The 22,969-nt window shown below is 33.0% G+C and overlaps 3 protein-coding genes and 1 long non-coding RNA gene across 5 annotated transcripts; 3 read left to right on the top strand and 1 right to left on the bottom strand.

Annotated features, from left to right (window-relative positions):
* Positions 1 to 5,169: 5,169 nt before the first annotated feature.
* LOC105128524 (U3 small nucleolar ribonucleoprotein protein MPP10-like) lies at positions 5,170 to 10,252 on the top strand. Its single transcript, XM_011030241.1, has 13 exons — positions 5,170 to 5,976; positions 6,328 to 6,383; positions 6,753 to 6,855; positions 7,017 to 7,127; positions 7,284 to 7,421; positions 8,324 to 8,392; positions 8,494 to 8,535; positions 8,684 to 8,752; positions 8,936 to 9,007; positions 9,104 to 9,157; positions 9,237 to 9,378; positions 9,590 to 9,652; positions 9,748 to 10,252. The coding sequence occupies exons 1-13, from the start codon at positions 5,284 to 5,286 to the stop codon at positions 9,762 to 9,764; spliced, it is 1,629 nt and encodes a 542-aa protein (XP_011028543.1). The 5' UTR covers positions 5,170 to 5,283; the 3' UTR covers positions 9,765 to 10,252.
* Positions 10,253 to 11,448: 1,196 nt separating this feature from the next.
* LOC105128525 (Mitochondrial import inner membrane translocase subunit Tim17/Tim22/Tim23 family protein) lies at positions 11,449 to 14,170 on the top strand. 2 transcript variants are annotated; one of them, XM_011030242.1, is made up of 5 exons: positions 11,449 to 11,648; positions 11,914 to 12,021; positions 12,906 to 13,161; positions 13,364 to 13,441; positions 13,770 to 14,170. In XM_011030242.1, exons 1-5 carry the CDS (start codon positions 11,619 to 11,621, stop codon positions 13,892 to 13,894), a joined length of 597 nt encoding a protein of 198 aa, XP_011028544.1. In that variant the 5' UTR covers positions 11,449 to 11,618; the 3' UTR covers positions 13,895 to 14,170. The 2 variants fall into 2 exon arrangements, with proteins under 2 accessions (XP_011028544.1, XP_011028545.1); XM_011030243.1 differs by having other exon boundaries at positions 11,452 to 11,648; positions 11,917 to 12,021; positions 13,770 to 14,167.
* LOC105128526 (uncharacterized) lies at positions 14,071 to 15,192 on the bottom strand. Its single transcript, XR_842876.1, has 2 exons — positions 14,935 to 15,192; positions 14,071 to 14,809 (listed from the first exon to the last, which is right to left on the bottom strand). It is a non-coding gene; the product is annotated as an uncharacterized LOC105128526 (long non-coding RNA).
* Positions 15,193 to 18,976: 3,784 nt separating this feature from the next.
* On the top strand, positions 18,977 to 21,616 carry LOC105128521 (wall-associated receptor kinase galacturonan-binding protein). The gene is made up of 3 exons (XM_011030237.1): positions 18,977 to 20,066; positions 20,335 to 20,388; positions 21,259 to 21,616. The coding sequence occupies exons 1-3, from the start codon at positions 19,247 to 19,249 to the stop codon at positions 21,288 to 21,290; spliced, it is 906 nt and encodes a 301-aa protein (XP_011028539.1). The 5' UTR covers positions 18,977 to 19,246; the 3' UTR covers positions 21,291 to 21,616.
* The last annotated feature ends 1,353 nt before the right edge of the window (positions 21,617 to 22,969 follow it).

Below are 22,969 nucleotides of genomic sequence, written 5' to 3'. Positions count from 1 at the left end.
TTATATAACAATAAAATGCATGATTATTTTTTTATATATAATATTAAAAAAAATGAAAGACATGTGGGGTCAAGATAGAAAATGTAGATTATTGGTAAGAAATGATGAGATTGTATTATTTTATATTTGATTTAAATATAAAAATAGATTATCAATAATAAAGAATAAAATTATATTTTTAAAAATTAATTATGAGGGAAAAAGCATTAAACCATAAAAAACAAAAAACAAATAATAGTTTGGATGTTAAGGATTAGCCCATTAGATATATGACCCCACTTATAGATTTAACAATATTCAATAAGTTTTTTATTAATTTTTTAATCGAAGTATAAAATAGCAACATAAATAAAAGAATTAAAAGGAGCCCATGAGTGTGGGTCCAGTGGTCTCATGTGTGTGGGCATTAAAAAAAATCATGCATTTAAGTCCAACTCGTATTCCTAGGCTTGTTTTTAATTTTTTAAGAGATAATTGTTCGTCTTATATTTGTTTAAAAAAAATAGTAAAGGATACATCATTTTTTTTTATTTTTTTTTTTGATTTATGTGGGGTGTCCGGGTTAATTTGCGCGCACTACGACTAATTTTCACGGTCCACTGAATATCTTGCAAACCCAGTAAGCATGTAAGACACCGCGGGGATGACAAACATGCACGCTAGGGCTCGAACCCAGTGCAGTAGAAGGGAAATGCTTTTTTTTTCTATTAATTCCTACTATTAGTGGTGATTAAAAAAACAAGAGCTCGATTTTTTATCCAAAAACCTATTTTCAACTTACTTTATACTTTAAATATCTTTATAAATTTATTTATAACCTTAATAAATCCAAAAAGGATCAAAAACCCAAAATCAACATGCATGCATATAGACAAATCCACCTTATCGAGCAAGGAGATGGAAAAAAACACCAACGTGAAACCCTTCTTGGGAAACAAAACTTATTGACACTGATTTTTACTATTTTTGTTGTCGGAATTGTTGTTAATAATAACTTTATCTATCTATGCTAAAATCCAACAGTCCTCACTTTTTCCTCTTATAAAATAGGACTAAAAATTAGGGAAATGTAATTTGACACCAAAACTAAATTTTTGACAACTAAAAGGACTAATTAGCTATAAAACAAAAAAGATAGAGAACTAAAATAAATTTTTTGTAGGAAATTTGAAGTCATCATCTATTTTACACTTTCTTTTCACTTTGGTCCTATATCTTTCAACCCAATCCTTTCTTAAAAAATAATATGCAATTAAGTGTTAATTTGAACTAAAAAAGTTTAATTGCGCATAAAAAAGAAGGTTAAAAGGACCAAATTGAAGATTTAGACAAAAATACACTATTCTAACCCTTATGCATTTGGCAAACAATACGATGGTACGCCTAATCTCATCTTGCATAATTTAACACAAAGAATAATAAAAATAATAGAAGGTAAAAGATACGAGCTTGGCCTCGCAAGCTCATATTTGTTTTACTTCTTTTTTTTTTTTTTTAAGCTAGAGGTTTGAATATATTTAAAAATATAATAATAATTATAATTTAAAATATTTTTTATTTAAAAATATATTAAAAATATATTTTTTTATTTTTAAAAAATTATCTTTAATATTAATATATCAAAACAATTTGAAAACATCAAAAAATTTTAAACAAAAAAATTTAAATCGCATTATCAAACAGACTTTTAACTCATCAAAGCCAACCACATCAACTCTTCTTAGATGATCCTTTTTTTTTTTTTCAAAAAATCTGATTAAAATTCTTTAAAATAGAATAATTATGATTATATTTAGAATATTATTTCATTAAATAACTATACAAATTTAAATTTGTTTTCAAGTAAAATTATTATATATTTTTTAGTAATATTAACAAATGCCTTTTCTGGGTATTGCTAAGCACGAAAGCATAATAAGTTTCAATGCAGATCGACTTTAGGTTAAAAAACAAAACAAACCAAAAATCTTATTTTTCTTAAGTTATGAATCAAACATAACCAACCACCCAGACAAAGGGATAACAAGCGCTAGGACAAGTCATAAAGAAACAGCTTACTTTTCCCTCTCAATTGGTGTCGTTATTGCGTTCACCACCCCTTCCAACAGTGCACCTGCCATCAAGAAGGGCCATTTGCCTTTCAAAATCCACGCCAAAGCCAAGAGCTGGTCTTCTTCGGGAGTTCAGGGTCCTTTATTTACTCCATTTTTATCATAACAAGGTCCCCTCCCCATCTTCTCTACTGTCAGGCAACAAAACCCACAAAGCTCTGTTAGTTATATGAGATATGATATGACACCGAGTAGAAGAATTGAGGGACTCATAAACTCCATACCACAACTCTAATAACTAGAACTCATGGTGGTTTAAGATTCAGAATTTAAGTCACTAAACCAATTCTCTACAGTAACATCAAAGACGCAAACTAAGCCAGGGGAGTAGGGAGAGAAATCAGGATCAGTAATTGGAAAATTTCTCGTGCGACTGCGCAAGTAGAGAGAGAAATCAGCGTAATTGTCAATCTTAACAATTCAGTGTGCAGCGTGCAAAACCCAATTCAAAATATAATTTATAGTTATACCCAGATCATAACCATAACCCATAAACTGGAGAAATCGAACAAACCCATCAACCAAATTGTTGAACCAAACAACATATAGAATGTAAATAATGAAATGAAAACATGCACATCAAAGATTCTCGAACCTCCTCTGCAGCATGGAAGAAGACAATTTTTTTTCCATGGATTGAAATCGTTTCCTACCATCTTCTTCACTTCAAATTCAACAAAGCCCACAAAAACAAAGACTTCCTCGTCTACTCTATGTTCATGTTCAGGCCCTGTGCTTGCCATTAGATTTTATGCTTTTGGCTGGAGAAAAGATAAAAAGTGTGTGCCTCCTTGAATTTTAGTGTTAAAGATGAAAAACAACCTTTCCCCGTGTGCTGCTTTCTTTTTTCCCCTGCCAGGAGTAAAAATTTGAAATGCTCGCTATATGTTGCGCGCAATGTTCATAGAGCTAGAGAGCATGGATGCTATGGAAAAAAAAAAAAAATGTAGCTAGGAAGAGTGGATGCTCTAACCCAACTGAATTTTTTTAACGAACATGATAAAAAGCACCCATTTGAGAAATAATTGAAAATTTAAGAATACGTAGATTACTTTTTTGAAAGAATGCAGTTGAGAATTGTCGAATAGTTTACAGGTTAATTTGAAGTTTTAATGACTTATTTAAAAAAAAAATTAAAACCCGTCAGTTTTTTAGCATTGACCCAGTTCGTTATGAATTGAAACAGGGAGATAACAATTTTGTCATTCTAGAAAAAAAATACCAACCTTGGTGACATGATCTTTTCTGTATTTTTTTTTTATAATAAAACTATTTAATTATCTTTAAAAGCAAAAAAAATAAACTATGCTTTTTTTATCTTTTTAATTTTTAGCATATTAAAATAACTTAATTACTCTTAAAATAATAAAAAAATCTTAAGTTTGTGTCCAAAAGTGTTTTGTCTTTTAATTATATATATTTTGTTATAATCATATTTATTTAGAAGCTATTTAATAATTTAACAAATAAAAATAATATTTAAAAAAACAGTTAACATATGCATTGTAAATGTTAGCATTGTAAATGTTAGCATGTGAACTACCTTTCTACTTTTAAAACAATTTGTGCAACATTATACAATAATCAAACACTACATGTTGTTAATAGATCTTTAGTTTAAGTGTTAGTAACCTTTTATTTTTTTATTTGTTTCTCTTTCATCCTTAATATTTATGTTTGATCTTTAAAATTTCAACATTATCTTTAATTGTTTTTTTTCTTCAAATTTGGTTCCTTGTTTTTATATTACTATTTGTTTTATATTAAATAATTTATCAAATTAAGATTTTTTTTAATTTTATTTTTTTTAATTTTTTTATATATTAGATTTGATTCTTAATCTTTAATCAATAATTTTTTTGTTCCAAGTGATTTTTAAAATCAAATGGTTTTCATCATCCTTTGTTTTTTTTTTTCATGTCAAACTTAATCCTTTTTTTTATTTTAAAAACTTTTTTTTTTTTTTAAATTTCATTCTCAACCTTGAATTAGTTTGGAATTAAGCTTTTTATTTAAACTCGAGTATAAGATTTTCATCGGTTATAAATTTAGAAGATAAGTCAAAGTTTAGGAGGTTCATCTAAATTTATTATTTTTTTAAGTTATTTTTTTTCATTCTCATTCTTTAGCATCTATTTAATTGAAGATTGTAATTTGTTATTTATTTTGCTTTTTATTAGATTTTCTGTTGGTTTTGAAAATATTATGGGATATTTTATTTTTTAACATTGAGTTGTTTGATAATTAAGTTTTATAATTTTATTCAATTTATTTTTGATAGGATTATCCTGGTATCATAACCAAAGTTGTCAATTTTGCATGTTGACTTGGTTGGATTGGGGTCAAGTTTTTTTTAATATTTTTAAAATTTTATTTTTATCTTTATTTTTTCTCTTCAATATTTTGTTCTTTAAAGATTGTGTTTCATTTTTTATATATTTTTTATCAAGTTATCACATTTTAATTTATTTTTTTCTTCCTTGTCAAATAATATCTTTTAACATTTTATTTTTTAAATTGATTTTTTTTTATTTTGATTTGATCCTTTATTGATTGGAAATTGATTTTTGTATTTTTTCTAGTTTTTTATGAAATTATTTCAATTTTATACCCATGATCACAAAGTTTGAAAGTTAACTTGGCTTGATACATTTTTTCATTCTTTATTTATATCAAAATATTTTTTTCAGTTTTGTTTTTTATGATAATTAAATTTAATAATTTTATTACTTTTAATAAAATTATCATTGTGTCATGATTAAATCACATATTTGATGTGCCCACTCAAATGGGTTGGGTTGGGTTTTTCTTTTCTTTTCATCGTATTTTCTTAGTTTATATGTTATTTTTATATTCATGGTATTATATTTAGGTTGTGTTTGTTTTTAAAGTAGTATTGTGTTTTTTAAAAAAATTTATTTTTTTTTGTTTTAAATTATTTTTTTATATTTTATTGTTATTTTAATATTGTAGCTATTAAAAATTATTATTTTTTTAAATATTTTATTTGAAAAACAAACAAAAACAGTACCTACATTTAAAAAGATATATAAAAAAAGGCCGTGACTAGTTTTTTTTGGCTCAATTGCTCTTGTTGGCGCTCATAACCCGGCCTCCAAAACCCTAACTCCCACATAACACACCCAGACACAGGAACCGATCACATTGCGCCATGGCAAAACCAGTCGACGCGGAAGCAGCAGGCATGGAAGCCTTAAACCGCCTAAAATCCACTGACCCACCACTGTGGCTAACACCATCGCCCTCTCTGTCTCAAACAGCACGCACAGCTTGTAAACATCTCTTCTCGTCAATAAATCCCCATGTCCCTAAATCCCCCTTTGATCAACTTCTAATTGATGGGTGTGATGCTGAGCAGATTTGGCAGCAAATTGACTTACAATCACAGCCCTTGTTGTCCAGTTTACGCCGTCAAGTTTTGCACTTTCTGAGGAATCCAGAGGAAATTAAAGTAAATGGTGACAAGGTTTTACAAGGGAAAAAGAAGGGCGTAGAAGACAAGGAGGTGAAAAAAGTTGATGAGTTTAATAATAGTGATGATGAGGATATGTATGAAATTGATGATGAAGATGACAGTGATGATGATGCGGACGAAGGTGAAGAGGAAGATAGTGGAGAAGAGGAGGGAGAAAAGGGAGTGATTGAGGATAAGTTTTTGAAGATAAAGGAATTGGAGGATTTTTTGGAGGAGGAGGATGCCAAGGAATATGGATTGGATACAAGGAAGAATAATAAGAAAAATAATATAAGCGATGAGGAGGAGGATGAAGAGGACGAGGAAGATGATGATGATGAAGGAGAGGGGGATGAGGATGAAGATGATGAGGACAAGGAAGATGATGAGGTGATATATACTTAGACTGTTAAATTAGATTTGTAGATGCATGGGCTTTTTCTTTGTGTGTGATTATGGTTATTTGTTTGGTTTGAGAATTCTTAGATATAATTCTGAATTTGGGAAGTGTGAAATATGGCTGGTTTTACTGTTTGTTGTAATGGAGGTAGTAATGGAAAATTATAATAAATACAGCTTTTAATTAGTCTATAGCAAGTATCAATCTGGGATTCTGCATATTGTAGATGTGTTTTTTAGTTGGGTTCGCATAGATTTTTCCTTTTTGCATTTTCAACTCTTCCTTTTCTAATTTTCTCTATGGTTTATGTTTTTGTACTCATTGGACATCTAATCATACAGCTTGGGGTTTTTGGCAATGGCGATGATGAAGATGAGGATGCAAGCAAGCGTGCCAGGTTTTTATTTTGTTATCTTTTTTTGTTCTAGATGAGTTATTAGTTATAGAATCATAACTGAAGTTACAAAGCGATGGTTAAAGCGCTTCGTTTCATCTGTTTATTTGTTCAAGAAAAATCTCACAGCAACTTAGCAAGGTTACCATTTGCCCTGTTCTGATGAACCTGTCACTTAATGGTCATGATGATTTGTATTTCATCTTCTTTTGTGCTTTTTAGTTCACCACTGTCAGTAATTCTCCATGTTCATACTGCTTGTAATGGTGCCACCAGCACCTGTCCTTTCCACCATCCTTAAAAGTTCAATATATTTATTTTTAACATTAAATCACTGATTCCTGGTTTCTCTTGTGGATCTCTGACATTCAGATACGAAGACTTCTTTGGTGGTAAAAAGAGAAAAATCTTAAAAAAGAAAACAAAAGAAGACTCAAGCTCAGATGATGAACTTGATGATGAAGCATTGAATGAGGTAGTGTGATGTTTTTGTTAGGTCTGCACACATTCAGCAAAGTTTCTGCTGTCTTTCTCATGGTAGTATAATTCATATTTTAAGAAGTGAATGCATGTGAAAATTTAAATAAGTTGTTCATGTGAAAATTTAAATAAGTTGTTCTTATTTGCATTCTGCAGAGAAAAGGTAGACTTTCAACCCATGAAAAACAACTTCAGAAGCTTCAATCTGAGATAGAACAGATGGAGAAATCAAATTTGGAGCCCAAAACTTGGACCATGCAAGGAGAGGTAACTTTGGCCTTTCTTTAATGTTTAATTCTGAAAATCGCTTTTATAGCTCTATGCATTCCTATTTTTAATTTTTTATGTGTTTCTGGATATGAAGCCAATCCAATCCATGTCAAGTTGTGGTTTTGATGTCACATGATATGGACATTGCAACAGGTAACTGCTGCAAGCAGACCCAAGAATAGTGCGCTAGAAGTTGATTTAGACTTTGAACACAATATGAGGCCCGCCCCTGTAATCACTGAGGAGGTTACTGCAACACTTGAAGATATGATTAAGAGTAGGATCATTGAGGTAAACTTCAAATTTGAATGGATTTCTGACTTATCTAGCTGTCTTGTTAACACATCACTGTTTTACTTTATTTCTGATGTTTAATCCAAATTTTCTTGTTATGTGTTGATTTCTTGTAACAAATTGATTATGATTTATGATTCCCATGTCCTGCAATTCTTCTTTTATTTTGCATTTGGAAACCGAGTAGAATCTTTTTCTCAGTTGCTTCAAGGTAAACTCAACTATATTGATATGATGGCCATTTGACAAGCTGATGCACCTCAGATCCACGCACTCACATGCGCACGATCCTAACCTTGTGTTGGAGTGACAACAGTTATCTTTGTTGAGTTTCACATGCAAGTATTCTCTTACTATGAGAACACTGCTTTATATTTGGTTGTTTTTGTTGAGAGATGTTGGTGAATAAATTGTGCTTGGACATATTCATATTTCTTTATTCAAAGCCATGGTACAGTTCTTCAGATAGTTTGAACAATGTCTGTCTTGAATTTTTGGGCCTTTTAGATAAATAGTGAACACTTGTCCGAATACTCATGTTCTTAAAGTTGGCAGAAGCATGGATGGTATTATTGGCAGACCAACTTTCCTTTTATGATTTTGACTTTTCCAAATTGCTATACATGCAGAAAAAGTTTCCTAAATTGTTGGTTGGGCTTTCAGAAAGACATGTTTTGTCTATCAATAGCTTCATGGAATTTTTTGCCATCTTGGGAAAATTTTGTTTATCTTTTGACCTTCTTGTTTCTTATTGTTGAATCCATGCTGCTAGTTCCCTAGTTAAGATGTTGCTGCTTCTCATTTTGCATTGGACACTGCTTATTTGATCACTATGCTATGTTAGACATTGTTATCTGCGTGGGTGCACTCAAGAAACAATCTTGCCATGATGATTTTAGGGGCGGTTTGATGACATTCGGAAGGCTCCCAGTTTACACTCTAAAGCACCAAGAGAACTGAAAGAGTTGGTAAGCAATATTGCCGGCAACATAGTACAGCATGGTTCCCACTGTTCCTTGTTATGATATAATATTAATTCTGGAAGCTGTATTTTTCATAAAATCTGCAGGATGAGAATAAGAGCAAGAAGGGTCTTGCCGATGTTTATGAGGTTTGTCCATCTTAACTAGCATGCTCTGTCAAGTTTCCAATTTTGTTCTGGATCGTATACTGTTCATAATTGCTTCTGAGTTTGATTGTTTTCTTCTGTTGCTGAGCTCTTGCATATTTAATCCAAATTCCTATATGATTATTTACAGGAAGAATATGTTCAAAAGACAAATCCAGCAGCTGCTCCGTTATCTTTCTCGGATGAACAGAAGAAGGAGGTAGATGTTAACAGTAGTGTAATCATTGTTATTATTTCTCCTTGTTGTTTCTTCATTGCATATTTTCATATCTTCAACTGGACTCCAGCACATGGCATTTTAGTATGTTTTCTTTGTCCATCTGTTTTTATTACATTTGCGTCTTTGATTTGTGTAACCTTGTTATCTTTTCTTTTTTCTTAGGCAAGTGTCCTGTTCAAAAAACTGTGCTTGAAGTTGGATGCTCTTTCTCACTTCCACTTTGCTCCTAAACCTGTATGCTTCTTAATCCTTAAATGGTGGATTTTTTCCCTTTCTTTTGGCCACTTTTTGATTTTTTTTTTTTAAATTGATCTCATGTGTGTTTGATAGGTCATAGAGGACATGTCTATCCAAGCAAATGTCCCTGCTCTTGCTATGGAGGAGGTAAAAAGATACCTCTGTATTCTCTCCAGTCTGAATTTTGTGACTCAACTTGCTAATACACATTGTCTTCCATGGATAGATTGCACCAATGGCAGTTTCAGATGCAGCTATGTTGGCTCCTGAGGAAGTTTTTTTGGGCAAAGGTAATATCAAGGAAGAAGCAGAACTTACAAAGGCCGAGCGGAAGAGGAGGAGGGCTAACAAGAAAAGAAAATTTAAGGGTGAGATCTGATAAGAAGGTTTTATTATTCTCGCATAAGGCCTGTTGCTGCTCTTGGTTTTTAACACCATGAATAGAACAACCAATTGGTAGCTTAAAGCATCCAATAGAAAGATGCTTAATTCTTCATTTTCTCCATCTCATCTAGGTTTTGCTTGAATGTTCGATCTTTCCTTTCCCTTTCGTATTAACCATTAGTTTGGTGATCACAGCTGAATCAGTTAAAAGGATGTCAAAGAAGGCACAAGAGAACACAACACTAAACCACGATGATGGTGAATGTTCATCTGAACTGGCTGGTGTCATTATTTCTCGAAGTTGAAAAGAACCCAATTTACAGTCCTTAACGTCAAATTTTGATTAATTGCAGGCAAGGAAGAATCATAACTCGTTTCCTGATTATATCCGTGTATGAGGAACCCCCGAACCTTTTCAAGTTATGGTTTCCAGTTTAGAACAGCCATACAGAGAGGAGAAACAGGAGAAGAGCGCTATCATACAACTTTGTAAGATGCGTTCATGGTTTTAACAAGCGGTGCAGTAGCCATGCCAGAAGAACTAGAAAGATTTGGGGATCTAGCATGAAAGAAACTTGGTGGGAAGTTTGCAACTATAAGCTATACCTTCTGTACTTTAGAAATAGAGGTGAAATTTTGTTCTGTGTTTCATGAAACCTCCGATCAACGTTAGACACATTAATTTGTCATTTTATTCTTTAATTGGGCTGGTTCAATCATGCAATGTAATATGAATCAGGAGTTAGAAGCAAGGACGAATGATGAAAGGCATTCTCTGGAAGAATATGCCTAACAAGACTAAATGCTCCTTTTGGGCAAGTTATCAGAATTAAGCTATACATGCTTGATTTTTAGTTTTATTTGGTATTACGGTTTAAAAGTATTTTCTTAAAAAAATTATTTATTTTTATTTTAAATTAATTTTTTTAATATGATGGTATTAAAAATAATTTTAAAAAATAAAAAATAATTTTAATGTTTTTTTAAGTTAAAAACATTTTAAGAAACAATTATTATTATACTTCTAATATCACTGTACACCTGTTCTTTCTAGTATTTGGAGGCTTGTTTGATATTGTGGTGATTTTGTTTTTAAATGTTTTTTAAAAATGTGTTTATTTTGAAAAAAAAATGTTAATTATTGTTTTTTTGTTATTTATTTTTATTATTTGAATGCGATGATATAAAAAATAAAAATAAAAAACTAAAAAAATTATTGATGCCTTGCATAGAAGATAATTTCAGACTAGAATCTCCAGTTATGTTTATGCATTAATTTTATCAAACGATGATGCTTTAACGAGGGCTGAATTGAGCATTGTTTTATTTGAAAGGGCTGCGACAAGATCAGGGAACTAGGGCCATGACAAAAGCATTTGGACTTCAGATTCCTGTTGTAAGTTGATGGAACCCTATTTAACCAATCAAGACAGTGTATGTGTGTGAGTTTATACTATGTTTGCATAACTTTTTGGTCGGTGGTTGTTACATTCTCAAACCCAATCAAGTCTAAGTTTAGCTAGCGCTAAACCCAGCAACTTAACTTAGTATGCCAGGACTTCGTATATTACCAAGTCTCAAGTGTTTCATTAAGATATATTTATTTTTTTAAAAATTTATACCGTAATTTTTTTAGTATATTTGTTCTTTATTAAATAACAAAACCTTTTATTATTTAAGATTCAATGCATATTTTTAATTAATAGTAGTTTTTTTACTATATTTTAATCTCAAAAATAACTTTTAAAAATTAAAAAATATTTTTTAAAATAAAAAATATTTTAAACCATAACTGCTACGATTTAATTATATCCTATATATATTTTGATGATTATATTTTTTTAAGGAATTGTTTAAAACGTACTTCAACCTTTATTTTAAAAAACATTAATTTTTTTTATTAAAATTTAATATAATTTATATGTTTTAAATTATTTTAATATACTAATATTATTTAAAAAATTATAACTACCACGCTGCTAGACAAGCAGACCACTTGACGCGTGCCCCGGGATTAGTGAATTTGTAAGGAGGAAGGTGTAAGGGTAGTACGGGCATTTAGAATTGAACTCGATCCCCTTCACTTTACCGACTGAGAGAGGGCTGCTCCTACGGCGGTCCTTCCATAACGCTTTGATTTATTTATCAGTATCACCTTCTGTTTAGTTGCCAAGAAACTCAAGGGGAAAAAAAAATAGTAATATAAATAAGAAGATTTTTATTAATGGGAGGCACTGAAGAAACAGTCTCCACTGTAAGATCTCTTTCTTTGAAAATCCTATCTTTCATCGAATTCTTCATCTCTGATCGTCAATTTTTTTCGACTATAAGTTAAGTGTGTTCCTTCAAAGAAAATGTGATGTTAATTCATAACCTAGAAACCCTAGCTGGTCAATTCATCTTCTCAATTTTATTGGTAAAATTTTATTGGAAGGGAGCTTCAGACCTTTGAATGTTTTGAATATATTATTTATATCTAGTGTTTAATGATATTTTGAGATTTTTTTTCTTATGGAAAGCAGTATGCTCCAAAAATAGCTGGAACTGTTAACTGGGGTACGGCGACTGTGGTTGGAGTATTTGCAGGCATGTTGTATGGAGGTAGCAAGGAGGCAGCTGCATCTGTGGTTTGTTCTCTTTCAGATTTGTCACATTTTTTCATTGCCTTTTCTTGCTCTAATAGGAATTATCTATGAAATAAAAAAGAAAATGGTATTGGAATTTTCATGTGTGCTTATTAAAAATCATCTATAGTTTGTGACTTTGAGATTTTACCTTGGTATGTTAAGACTTAAGGGTTAAATTGGGTTCCATCAGTAATATATACTTCTGTATGGAAGAAGGGAAGAGGTAGGAATTCACTGTTTCCGTTCTAAGCAGAAATTGAAGAGGATGGATGATAATTTCGTCCATTGTAATGCATAAGCGTTGGTTTATAGCCTTATAAGTGATAATACTCATAATCTTTGTGTGTTCTTATTGGAATTTACTTGATATGGGAATATATGTGAAGTAAATGATATTTTGTATGTAGATACTTTGAATCTCAGTCTTCTATAATTTTGGTTCGCTCAAAGCTATTTTCTTATAGTATGTTTTTTGAGATTACAATGCTCTGGGTATGTGGCATGTAGGAACCTCTTTCATAGCATTTTATTTGACATGAGGATATTTATGAAGTAATTGGCATATTGTATATTGAAATTTTGTATGCTGATATACCATAATTTTGATCTTCTGTACCATCTACTAGTGGAAAAAAGACTTTTTGTCTCTGATTGTAAAAATTGGCTGCCTCCGCACTAGCACAGTGCCTTCTTCTTCTTTTTTTTTATCTTTTATAATTCTGTCTGTTCTTAATGTGTCCTATTGATGTTTCTTCTTCTTGTATGATTTTTCTGGATTTGTTGAGGTTGATGTTTTTTTGTCCCCCATATACTAGCTTTTCTCTACTTGTCTTCATATCTTTCACATATACTACTGAAACTCAGGACTTTTGTCATTTCGGCAGAGCAAGGATGCAGAAGTGATGTTAAAGCTTGGGAGCACTCCAGATAAGCGTGAACAGCATAGATTAATGAGAGATGCTATGGAGAAAAGGTTTATCCGAGTGACTCGCGGTTCCATAGTTGGTGGAGTACGACTTGGAATGTTCACCGCTGAATTCTATGGATTACAAAATCTACTGGCTGAGAAACTGGGGGTGCATGGTATTTATAATGTTGTTGGAGCCGGATCTGCCACTGCTGCAACGTTTGGTTTAATTAGTAATAATTCATATCTCATGCATGAAAATTATTTGCCCTACCTTTTCTTTTCGTGGGATTAGTTCACTAAATTGATTTAAATTTCCTAATGGTTCTGTACAGGGGAAAGAATTTGTGTTTTTCAATTTCAGCTCCTTATGGAGTTTGAATTAGGAGCCACGAGTATTAACACTAATGCTTTTGTGTAACCTTTCTATGTTAGTGCCTGGCTCTCTTCGGTGGCGTGCAAGGAATGTGCTGCTTGGATTAGTTATGGGTGCAGCATTCTGTTTTCCTCTTGGTAATCGATCACATCTTAAGTATTTAAATTTTCCCTTGCTAAGTGGTTTTTGTTAAATAAAATGAATTCAGTTTGACTGCTTAGATGTGTTTACTTGATATGGAACTTCCTTTCCTTATAAGAAACTGCAATGGAAGAACTGTCCCAAAATTCTGCAGACTGTTCTTGTAATCTTTGGGCCCTTTATGTAATTGCAACATCATTTGAGCAGGCAGTATTGATGCTCTGAAATGATAACTTGGGGTTAAAATGAAACTAGAAAATGACAAATAAAATTAATTGAGAAGAAGAAGGAAGTTTCTAATGCAAACATTGCATTTTGCAACAGGGTGGATTCATTTGAAGCTTGTAGAGAAAGCAAATGAAGGAAGCTTGGGGGAGAGGGGAGAAGCAAAAAGTGGTGTTGGGGCAACAATTGAGAGGCTTGAAGGAAACTTGAAAAAAAAAATCTGAAGGTTTCTAGATTTCTCATTTCCCATGTAGATTTACAGGAAAGCTTTTGCCGTGTGCCTGGTTCCCTGATCTTGTGGCCACCCTTTAAAATAAAGTAATGCTCTATCACTATGTATATATGAGAGATGTTTGGAGGTCTCTTTTTCGAGATCTTTTTTATTTTGTTTGTTCAATTGCTTAGGAAATTAGATTGACTTCATTTTTATTTTACTTCTGAACTATCCTTGGATTCTGTCGATATAAATGCATTATCAAAGCTGGAGATTCTAATTTTTTTATGAAGGCACCAAGTAAGTTTCTTGATACCAGTGAATGTTTCTCGGATTCTATTTAGTCATCTTTGTTTCAACTCTCTTATATCTTCCTAGAGGAACTCTGCTTGGCTTCAAGAGCAACTAGAGAAATACAGAAGCAACAATATGAAAATAACAAGCGGGTAAGGTGCCTTGAAGAGTCAAGAATACAGAGTTGAATTCTGAGAACTTGTTCAAAATAAGAATGAACGTATCAGTCTTGTTCACGCACGTTGTTTCAGTAGACCTCTTTGCCCTAGGTTGTTAACCTAAGATAGTGTTTCTACATCATTCATTCCTGCTTTTAACTTTTGATTAGAAGCAGCCCATGAAAGAATAAAATGAAAAAAAAAATAATGTGCTGAATGTTGATCAGAGCTTATATTTGCCAAGTTGCCAGTTCCCACTGAGCTTCTTTGGTGTTGTATTCCCAAACCTGTCCTGTTCTTCTGGCATGGTTTTTCATTCGCTGCTCCTTCAATGCTTGTTAAGAGGATGGAATGAATGGACATTTCAAAATGCTGTAAGATAACGCTTCTCTTTTTTCTCCCCTCAATATGGCTGTCCTCAACTTTCAATAGTGCTACGTTGTCTCATCCTTCTCTGCCATCCTTTGATTAAGCTGTGATCTTCAAATTAATGGTTAATGAGAATGGAAAGATAGACCATTCAGGATAAAAAACTAGTGAGATGAGAGAAAACACTAAGAAATCAGCAACTTTCTACTGGATGCCTTAAGATTGTCACCTGGTCTTTCTTTCATGGTGGTGAAGGCCATATGCAGCAATCAGCTAGATAAGGCCTTTTAGAGCACTAGTTTTTTTACCTACCAATGAAAATGAGTGTCTGATAGACAGTGATCAAAACATACATTGAAATATTGCCCTCCTACAACAATAAAATCAACTGCTGAAGCAAGAAGCATGGAAGAGGCAGACAGACTTTGGCCCTGCAACATATGGTTATGATCTATCGTAAGGGCAAAGACCAAATAAAATCTTCAAGACATGAATCAAGATCGAAGTTATTAGGGGAATATAGGTAATGTGGATGCACATACGATGGTTCAACTTCAATAAAATACTCAGAACCTAACTACTATTGTTCGAGCACAACCTTCTCAGATTGAAAGGGGTAACTGCAGCAATGCTCTTTCCACACTGCAGGTTTTGTTTTGCCACCATTTGGCATGCCACCAGCGGCAGAGTACCAATACATTATTGCAGTAAAGTTGAAGAGATTGTTCAATTCTCTTACTCACAGGAAGTTGTATGCTACACTAGGTACTGATTTGGAGCCTGATAATGTTGATTAAGCTCTTATATATGCGAAAGAGGTTCTGAAGTGGAAGCAGGAGGAACCTGACTGCCCCAACAATGAGTTGCCTTCAATTAACATAGAGGCATATTCGTCCTCATGATTAACAATTGTTGTAATCTCCAAATAATTGCTGCTCAATTGCCATCAGAGTTCATAGGCGGATTGGAAGGGATTACAGTCTATGATCAACGGCAACACATCATTGGAAGGGAGGGGATCAGTGTACTGATGATAAGTTGATCTAGTTGAATCCAAGCATAGCATGCTAGTTTTTCTTGTGCTTATCCACCGCTTGATCCTGGAAGCAGCATGGGGGAACACGACTTTGTGCCATCAATAAACCCAAGCACTCTTTGCCCACGTAGGAAGAGTTTCATCTGGCATCGCCAGAACAATTTCGAAATTGTCGTTGGTAAGTTTGATGGAGAATACATGAAATGCGTTGCTCAATAGAATGATTGGAGAATACAGAACAATTTATTCATACGGATTCAACAGCATTGTCAGGAAGCAAGAAGAGAAAATTCCCAGCCGTAAAAACTGCTCCTGTCCTGTAGATTGCTCAAACACCCATGATTTTACTTGTTATTTTTGAAGTCAAAACAATTTCTAATCAACATGGATGTTTTTGCAGCTTGCTGGACCAATTGGTACTGCCAGTGAGAACGCTGCTATAGCTTACTGTATGTTAAAAAACAGAATAAAATAGTCGAATAAGACACCATGATTGGCATATACAGAATTCCAATGCATGTTCTAAATATTGGTGTGATGTTTTGAAAATAAAAGAGAAAATTAATAGGAAATGGAAACAATACCTTTAGAGGATTAGATTTGAGGTATACATGAATGAGGGACATGAGGTAATTGCACAAGAGAATTGATAAATATGAAAGGAAGAGAGAGAGAGAGAGAGAGAGAGAGAGATCAGATTTTTAGAGAGAAAGCCGAGAGAGGGAAAGAAAGAAGAAGGAGAAGGGGGGTTAAGGGAGGGGGGAGATTAAAGGAGAGAAGACAAGTTAGAAGAAATTGAGTGTTAGTGTTAAGGTTTAAGTTTCAATGTTTATAATTGTGGTTTTTAGTTTTGATTTTGGATTTGTTAAATTTTAGGTATTGAAGTGGTATTTTTAGAGATTAATTGATGAGTTTGCTATTTTGTGATGGAATAATTGATTATAGTGTGAGTGGTAAGAGTTATTATTTTTAGTTCAATTTGGTTTTTATTCATAAAAATAAAAAAAAATAAATTATTTTGTTTGAGGAAACGATATGAAATCGACTTGTTTCAATTTAATTATTTTATATTAAAAATTAAAAATTATATTATTTTTTAGGTTTTTTTAATTTTTAATGGGTTTGGTTTTTGTTTGGCTCGATTTTTTCTGGTTTGACTCTGTTTTTTTAGTTTGGCTTAGTTCATATAAGTTTTTTCTGTTTCAGACTTATTAAATCGATATCGATTGGTTTTTTCAATATTTTATTGGTTTAATTGATTTTTTTTCACGAATCAGTTTTTTTAATTATTTTTTTGATTTTTTTGATTTCATCAGTTTTTTGATTTTTTTTATTCACTTCTATTAAGTGTTTGAATTGTTAAAAGTTGATTACGTTGGGTTTTTTTGAGGTTGAGTTGAGATTTGGATATGCCATTTTAGATGAAATCGGTTTGAAATTCCTGACCATTTGGTCAACTAGTTGGGTTGGGCCGGTAGATCAGTTGACTATTGGATTTTGGTAAGCCAATGGGGTTGAATTGGTAAACCAGTTGATTATATAGTTGAGTATGCTTATATCTTTTAGGTTTGTTCAGTTTAAGTTATGTTTGTAATCAATAGAGTATATCCGTTTCGCTTTTATACTTATATTTTGAATTTGCTATTTTAGATGAAACTGGTCTAGAATTTATAACCAACCAGTCGATTAGTTGAATTGAACCAATACATCAATTGTTAGTTGGATTTTAATTAACCAGTTGGTTGAACTAATAGATTGATTGGGTGTGGATTTCATTTTACCTCCTAGGTTGAACTAGTAGACCAACTACTTATGCAGTAGGGTTTAAATTATGTTTGGAATCAATCGGTAGATCCATTTTGCTTTTATAATTACATTTTGATTTCTAAACATATAAGATTATGAGTTAGATCTAAGTAACACACACACATACACATGTATTTTCGAGTTGTTTTTTAATATTTTTTTATATTTAAATGATTTAAATATTTTATCTACAAGATATAAGTATGATTTTCTTCAATATATACTTTTGTAGCTAATATTCTACATGTATGAAAAATAATATAAATATTTAAATTGTTAGTATAAAATAAACTTTATATATATATATATATTTGTTATGATAAATTATGATTATTTATTGAATTTAAATTCTAGATATGAGATATAGGTGTGTTTAATTAATATCACAAATTAAATTTTGAGATATAATTCTATTTATTTAATCAAGATATAATTTATAATTTTTTGGCATGCAGGCTATAATACCCCCGCTAACAACAAACACTATACCAGCAGGTTAAAAAATCCAAACACTATACCAGCAAGTTAAAAACAATCGCCCGAAGAATCCACAAGAAACCCTGCTTCTTCGAATCACCCTCCCTCCTGTGGACAAAGATCCTCCAAATCACCGCACAAACCTGGATTTCCCACAAAGCTACTCCTACACATCTCTTTAGCATAAAGGGGAGGATTCGCCCCAGAGAGCATATTGTACGACTAATATGAAAGTTTCACAAACAGACCATAGAATTCTTGGTATCTTCTGTTTGTGAAACTTTCATGTAAAAATTTAAAGTTAAAATTATATATGTTTTTTTTTGTTTTATTACTTGAATGTATATATTAAATGTTATTTATTCATTAAATTATTGAGTTTACTCTCTTGTTATTTATTATTTTCAAGTGTATTTTTTTTTGTTTTATTACTTGAATATATATATTAAATTATTGAGTTTAATCTCTTGTTATTTATTATTTTCAAGTGTATATTTTTTTATAACAGCTTATTTTTGATGGATTTGAGAAGCTATTCTTTTATTATAATAAATGCTATTTTATTATATCTGATTAGAGCTTCACAATTACATTATTTATATTAAAAGATATTATTTATATTATGAACTTTAGTCTATGTTATTAAAGTGCAATATGTGATTTTATTCAGCGCAAAGATTGATGAACAATTGTCAAATCGTAGATCACCCTTACTAACATAAAATCACAAACTACAGATTCCCAGGAATCATCAGCGTAACCGAAGAAACCCTGCCATACCTTATGTCATGCAAATAAATCATTTCTAGTCCCACCATGATAGTCATAAACAAGCTTGATATCAATGTCTACATGATCATAAAGCAAACCCAGCAAAATCATTTGGTCCCGACAGTATTTATTCACTCCGCAGTCCATAAAGCAAACTAAAGCTAGCAGACATGAAAAGGGCAGCCGGGCCTCGGAACAATTTCCTTCAAAAAGATAACAAGTAACCCTTAAACAATACATCACATAAGATTCCTGAACACTACATGTGAATAAAGCAACCCACCAAGATCAACCCCACAACACCAGACATTTCCTCAGCTATCCAAGCGAAGTATCATTACTTGATCTCCTTCACTATCCTCCTCCTCCCCCCAACAAGACACTAGCTAACCCTCTGTTCTCTTTGTCACATCTCCACCTTTCCCTTCTTGAAATATCACCGATCACAAACATGAGCAGACTCTTCTTAATCATCCTTTCAATTCTTTCATCTTTAGTCCCTCTGAGTTTTGCCAGTAATGTGCATGTCAATAACCCTTGCCGATCTTATTGCGGTAACATAACTATTGACTACCCTTTTGCACTCCAATATGGCTGTGGCCATCCAGGTTTCAGGGACCTCTTATTTTGCATGAATGATGTACTGATGTTTCATATAAGCTCAGGATCATACCGAGTGCTAGAAATAGACTATGCATATCAATCTGTCACAATCCACGAGCCTCACTTGTCAACCTGTGACACCCTTGTGCTAGGTGGCAAGGGTAATGGTTTCGCAGTCGAGCAATGGCGGTCTCCATACTTCAACCCGACCGCTGATAACGTGTTCATGCTAATAGGTTGCTCCGCTCAATCATCACTGTTCCAAGGATTCCCTGGGAAGCACCTGCCTTGTCGAAACGTTTCGGGTATGGGCTGCGAAGAGTACTATGGGTGCCCAGCATGGAGTCTAGCGGGCCGTGGACAAATGGGCTCGATGTTCGGGTCAGGTCCCCCAGAATGTTGTGCGGTGTCATTTGAGGCTATTAGGGCTATAAATCTCAGTAAACTTGATTGTGAAGGTTATAGTAGTGCTTATAGTCTTGCACCATTAAGGGTTGATGGACCTAGTGAATGGTCTTTTGGGATCCGAGTGAAATATTCTGTTCAAGGGAACGAGGAGTTCTGTAGAGCCTGTGAGGCAACTGGTGGAACATGCGGGTATGGCTCTAATGGGATTAGGCAGCTGTGCATGTGTGGAGACATGAATTCCACGTCAAATTGTGACTCAGGTAAGGGCATAACTCTGCAAGTCTTCCTAATTTAGCATTCAATTCAAGCAATTATGCGTACAAGCTGGTACCATTTTACCCGTACGTCCTCCCCACATGGGAACCTCTAATGCCCCTCATCGGCACTTTCCCCCCTCCATCACCATCTTTAGAACTCATCGCTTGCATTGCATGGTTGACGATACCATTTTATCTTTGTGATGCTGCAATCTCTGTCTAAGCAAGTGCAATCTCTGTCTAAGCAAGTAATGGACATTTAAACTTGCAGTTACCTCGGCAACAGATAGAAGAAGAGGGCACGGGTTGGTGACAGTACTAACAGGTACACATTTCAACTCCATTATTAATGTCTTTTTTCACCTAGCCAGTGTTTTGACACTGGCGAGCCTACATGGGGAATTGGGCACCCCAAACTTATTTGGAGTTTCATGTACATCTAGCCCCTCAAGTTTTAAAAGAGTTTCTTACACGGCCTTTTTTTTCTTTTTGAATCTCTTTGTGCAAATGAGACTTGGCTTTCTCGGCCATCCTAAAAGATTTTACTATTATCCGCCACTGGTTCTGAGTCCTTGTGCTCTAAGCACGAGTCTCGAGTATAGATAAGATATTCAATTATTGATACAGAGTAAAAATGCCAGTAAGTTCTTTCCCAGCATCAAAGCCTCGTTTGTCGCTACCTCCACCCCAAATGATGAAAAACAGTGCTCTTTCCCAGCATCAAAGCCTCGTTTGTCCCTACCTCCACCCCAAATGATGAAAAACAGAAAAGATATTCGATTATTGATATACAGTGTTTCTCTCAATCATAAGAAAAAAAAGTGAAGTCAACGCATTTTCTTAAGCCTATTTGCTTAACTGGGCATGTGGCTTATTGCCCAGAATTAATAATTCTTGATGACTACAGTTCAAATCAGGAGTCTATTGTCCACTAGCTCACCTCCAGAACAAGGAAAAAGTTGCCATGAATTCCCATATAATATCCATGCTATGACAATTGACGATTTGGTGAAGGGTAGCGCAAGCTTATTTGATTTCTTTATCAGCACAATGGTGTTTAAGAACACTCCTAATCTCTAATTCATTCGAAAACATTCCATGGCCCAAGAAACATACAAGAATGACCATGATGCATTTTCTTTGAGGAGAGTATGCCAATTAACTTACTTTACTGTTGTTTCTTAATCACCTGCAGCGATTTCTTTCTGTATATTAGCATGGATATGATGACTGACAATCACAGTTGAAGGGACGTACGATCCTACACCATTATCTGAAGTGTTTGTAAATGACGTGATCACTATATATGAATGCGTTGAGAGAACGAGAGAGATGGAGCTAGCTAGCTCATTTTTCAAATGTCCATGTTATCATCAAATATTGGTTTGATCTTTGCATTACCAACACTTCATCCTTTTTTGGTTTTGCTGTAAAGAGGGTAATGTAAGCATTAATCTAGAAGTCTATGTGCTTACAATATTGCCAACAGTACTTTCATTTTGGAGGTTTTTTTCTTTGCCGTTGTCGTGAATGCTAGATTTTATTTTACTTTTTTTTTTGGTAGCCAAACCCCCCACTTCTTCTTCTTCTTTTTTATTCAAAGAAAATTTAGATTCATTAGCATGGATTAATGTGTAATTCTTGAACCTGTATCTTGTGTACTTCTAATGAGTGGCTGGGAAAAAGAAAGAAAAGAGAAGGACCTGCAAAGCATGAAACATGATTGATGATTCAATTTCCTATGTTCCCCTAGCTAACATCAAGATGAATTCGATAGAAACCTCATCTGGGTTTATTCTTTTGGTTTTTTCTGGTATCGGACTGCTCTTGTATTTTTTTGGTTAGGGTTATATGTAAAACAAAAACTTAAGCTTAAATTAATTTGAGTTTTTTTTTGTTAGGATGTTAAGTGGGATTGAAAAAAACTGAAAATGATTAAACTGAGAAAATTAGAAAAATTGATTAGAATTTTTAAAAAACCAATTGATTTGGTTTAGTTTTATAAATTTGAAATAAAAAAACTGAACCAAACCCAAATAAAAAAAACTGAACCAAATTCAAATTGAAAAATAAAAAAAATGAGTTAAATTAAAAAAAATTAAATTAATTTTTGTTCTAAAATAACCAAATTAAAACTTATCAGTTTAAACTAATTTTATTTTAAAAAACCAATTTAATTATTTTTTATAATAAAAATCAAATAAAATAAAAAATAATCACCATTTATAAAAGATTTTCTCTGTAAAAAAGAAGATGATTTGTGTTTTCTTCTTTGGTCCCACCCTTTACTGGTCCTTGACTTTATATATATATATATATATATATATATATATAATACTAGTTATATAGATTATTTTTATTTTTCCGATGAGAAAAGCGGGACGTGGGGTGGGGTAGCACAACAATTCATAGCGTGATGGGGGAAAGATTATCGTGAAATAATAATAGATGAGTTTTACTGGTTTAGAGGGTGGAACTTGATTTGCTGTGTAAATTATCCAATAAAATTACTTGAATTCTATTTATTAAATTGTGTGATAAATTATATGTGAAGGAGCCAATAATAATTTTATGGGATTACATGAAAATATTCATTCAAATAATATCTGAAAAACTATACAAAAAGAGCTGGAAAAACCTGATGGCGTTACCCAGCTCGCCTGGGCTGACCCACACGAGCGGCGCTGCTCACCTGTGGCCCAGGCTAGCAGCTTCACATTCTGCCCTCCGCCCTCGTTCATCATCCACAGTGAAATAATTAAAGATGGTGCTTAAGATAACGATTAATATATAGTATTATACAGTGCTATTAAACCCAGCCCGGCCCAGCAGGTCAACCCGGGACCCAGCCGACCCGGTGCCTGGACCGGTTCGGATTTAATAAAAGACCGGCTGGGGGGACAAAC

The sequence above is a fragment of the Populus euphratica genome, unplaced genomic scaffold, assembly GCF_000495115.2.
Source record: "Populus euphratica unplaced genomic scaffold, PopEup_1.0 scaffold111.1, whole genome shotgun sequence".
In the NCBI taxonomy this organism is placed as follows: Eukaryota; Viridiplantae; Streptophyta; class Magnoliopsida; order Malpighiales; family Salicaceae; genus Populus; species Populus euphratica.
Note: the sequence above shows the minus strand (reverse complement) of the source record. Positions and strands in the feature narration are given on the sequence as shown.

Excerpts from the sequence above, each read along its gene's own strand:
- LOC105128524 (XM_011030241.1), top strand. The coding sequence starts at position 5,284 with ATGGCAAAACCAGTCGACGCGGAAGCAGCAGGCATGGAAGCCTTAAAC. Across the intron at positions 9,158-9,236 it reads CTGCTCTTGCTATGGAGGAG|ATTGCACCAATGGCAGTTTC; the intron begins GTAAAAAGATAC and ends TTCCATGGATAG. Across the intron at positions 9,379-9,589 it reads CAAGAAAAGAAAATTTAAGG|CTGAATCAGTTAAAAGGATG; the intron begins GTGAGATCTGAT and ends TGGTGATCACAG.
- LOC105128525 (XM_011030242.1), top strand. The coding sequence starts at position 11,619 with ATGGGAGGCACTGAAGAAACAGTCTCCACT. Across the intron at positions 12,022-12,905 it reads AGGAGGCAGCTGCATCTGTG|AGCAAGGATGCAGAAGTGAT; the intron begins GTTTGTTCTCTT and ends TCATTTCGGCAG. Across the intron at positions 13,442-13,769 it reads AGCATTCTGTTTTCCTCTTG|GGTGGATTCATTTGAAGCTT; the intron begins GTAATCGATCAC and ends ATTTTGCAACAG.
- LOC105128521 (XM_011030237.1), top strand. The coding sequence starts at position 19,247 with ATGAGCAGACTCTTCTTAATCATCCTTTCAATTCTTTCATCTTTAGTC. Across the intron at positions 20,067-20,334 it reads CACGTCAAATTGTGACTCAG|TTACCTCGGCAACAGATAGA; the intron begins GTAAGGGCATAA and ends TTAAACTTGCAG. Across the intron at positions 20,389-21,258 it reads GTTGGTGACAGTACTAACAG|CGATTTCTTTCTGTATATTA; the intron begins GTACACATTTCA and ends AATCACCTGCAG.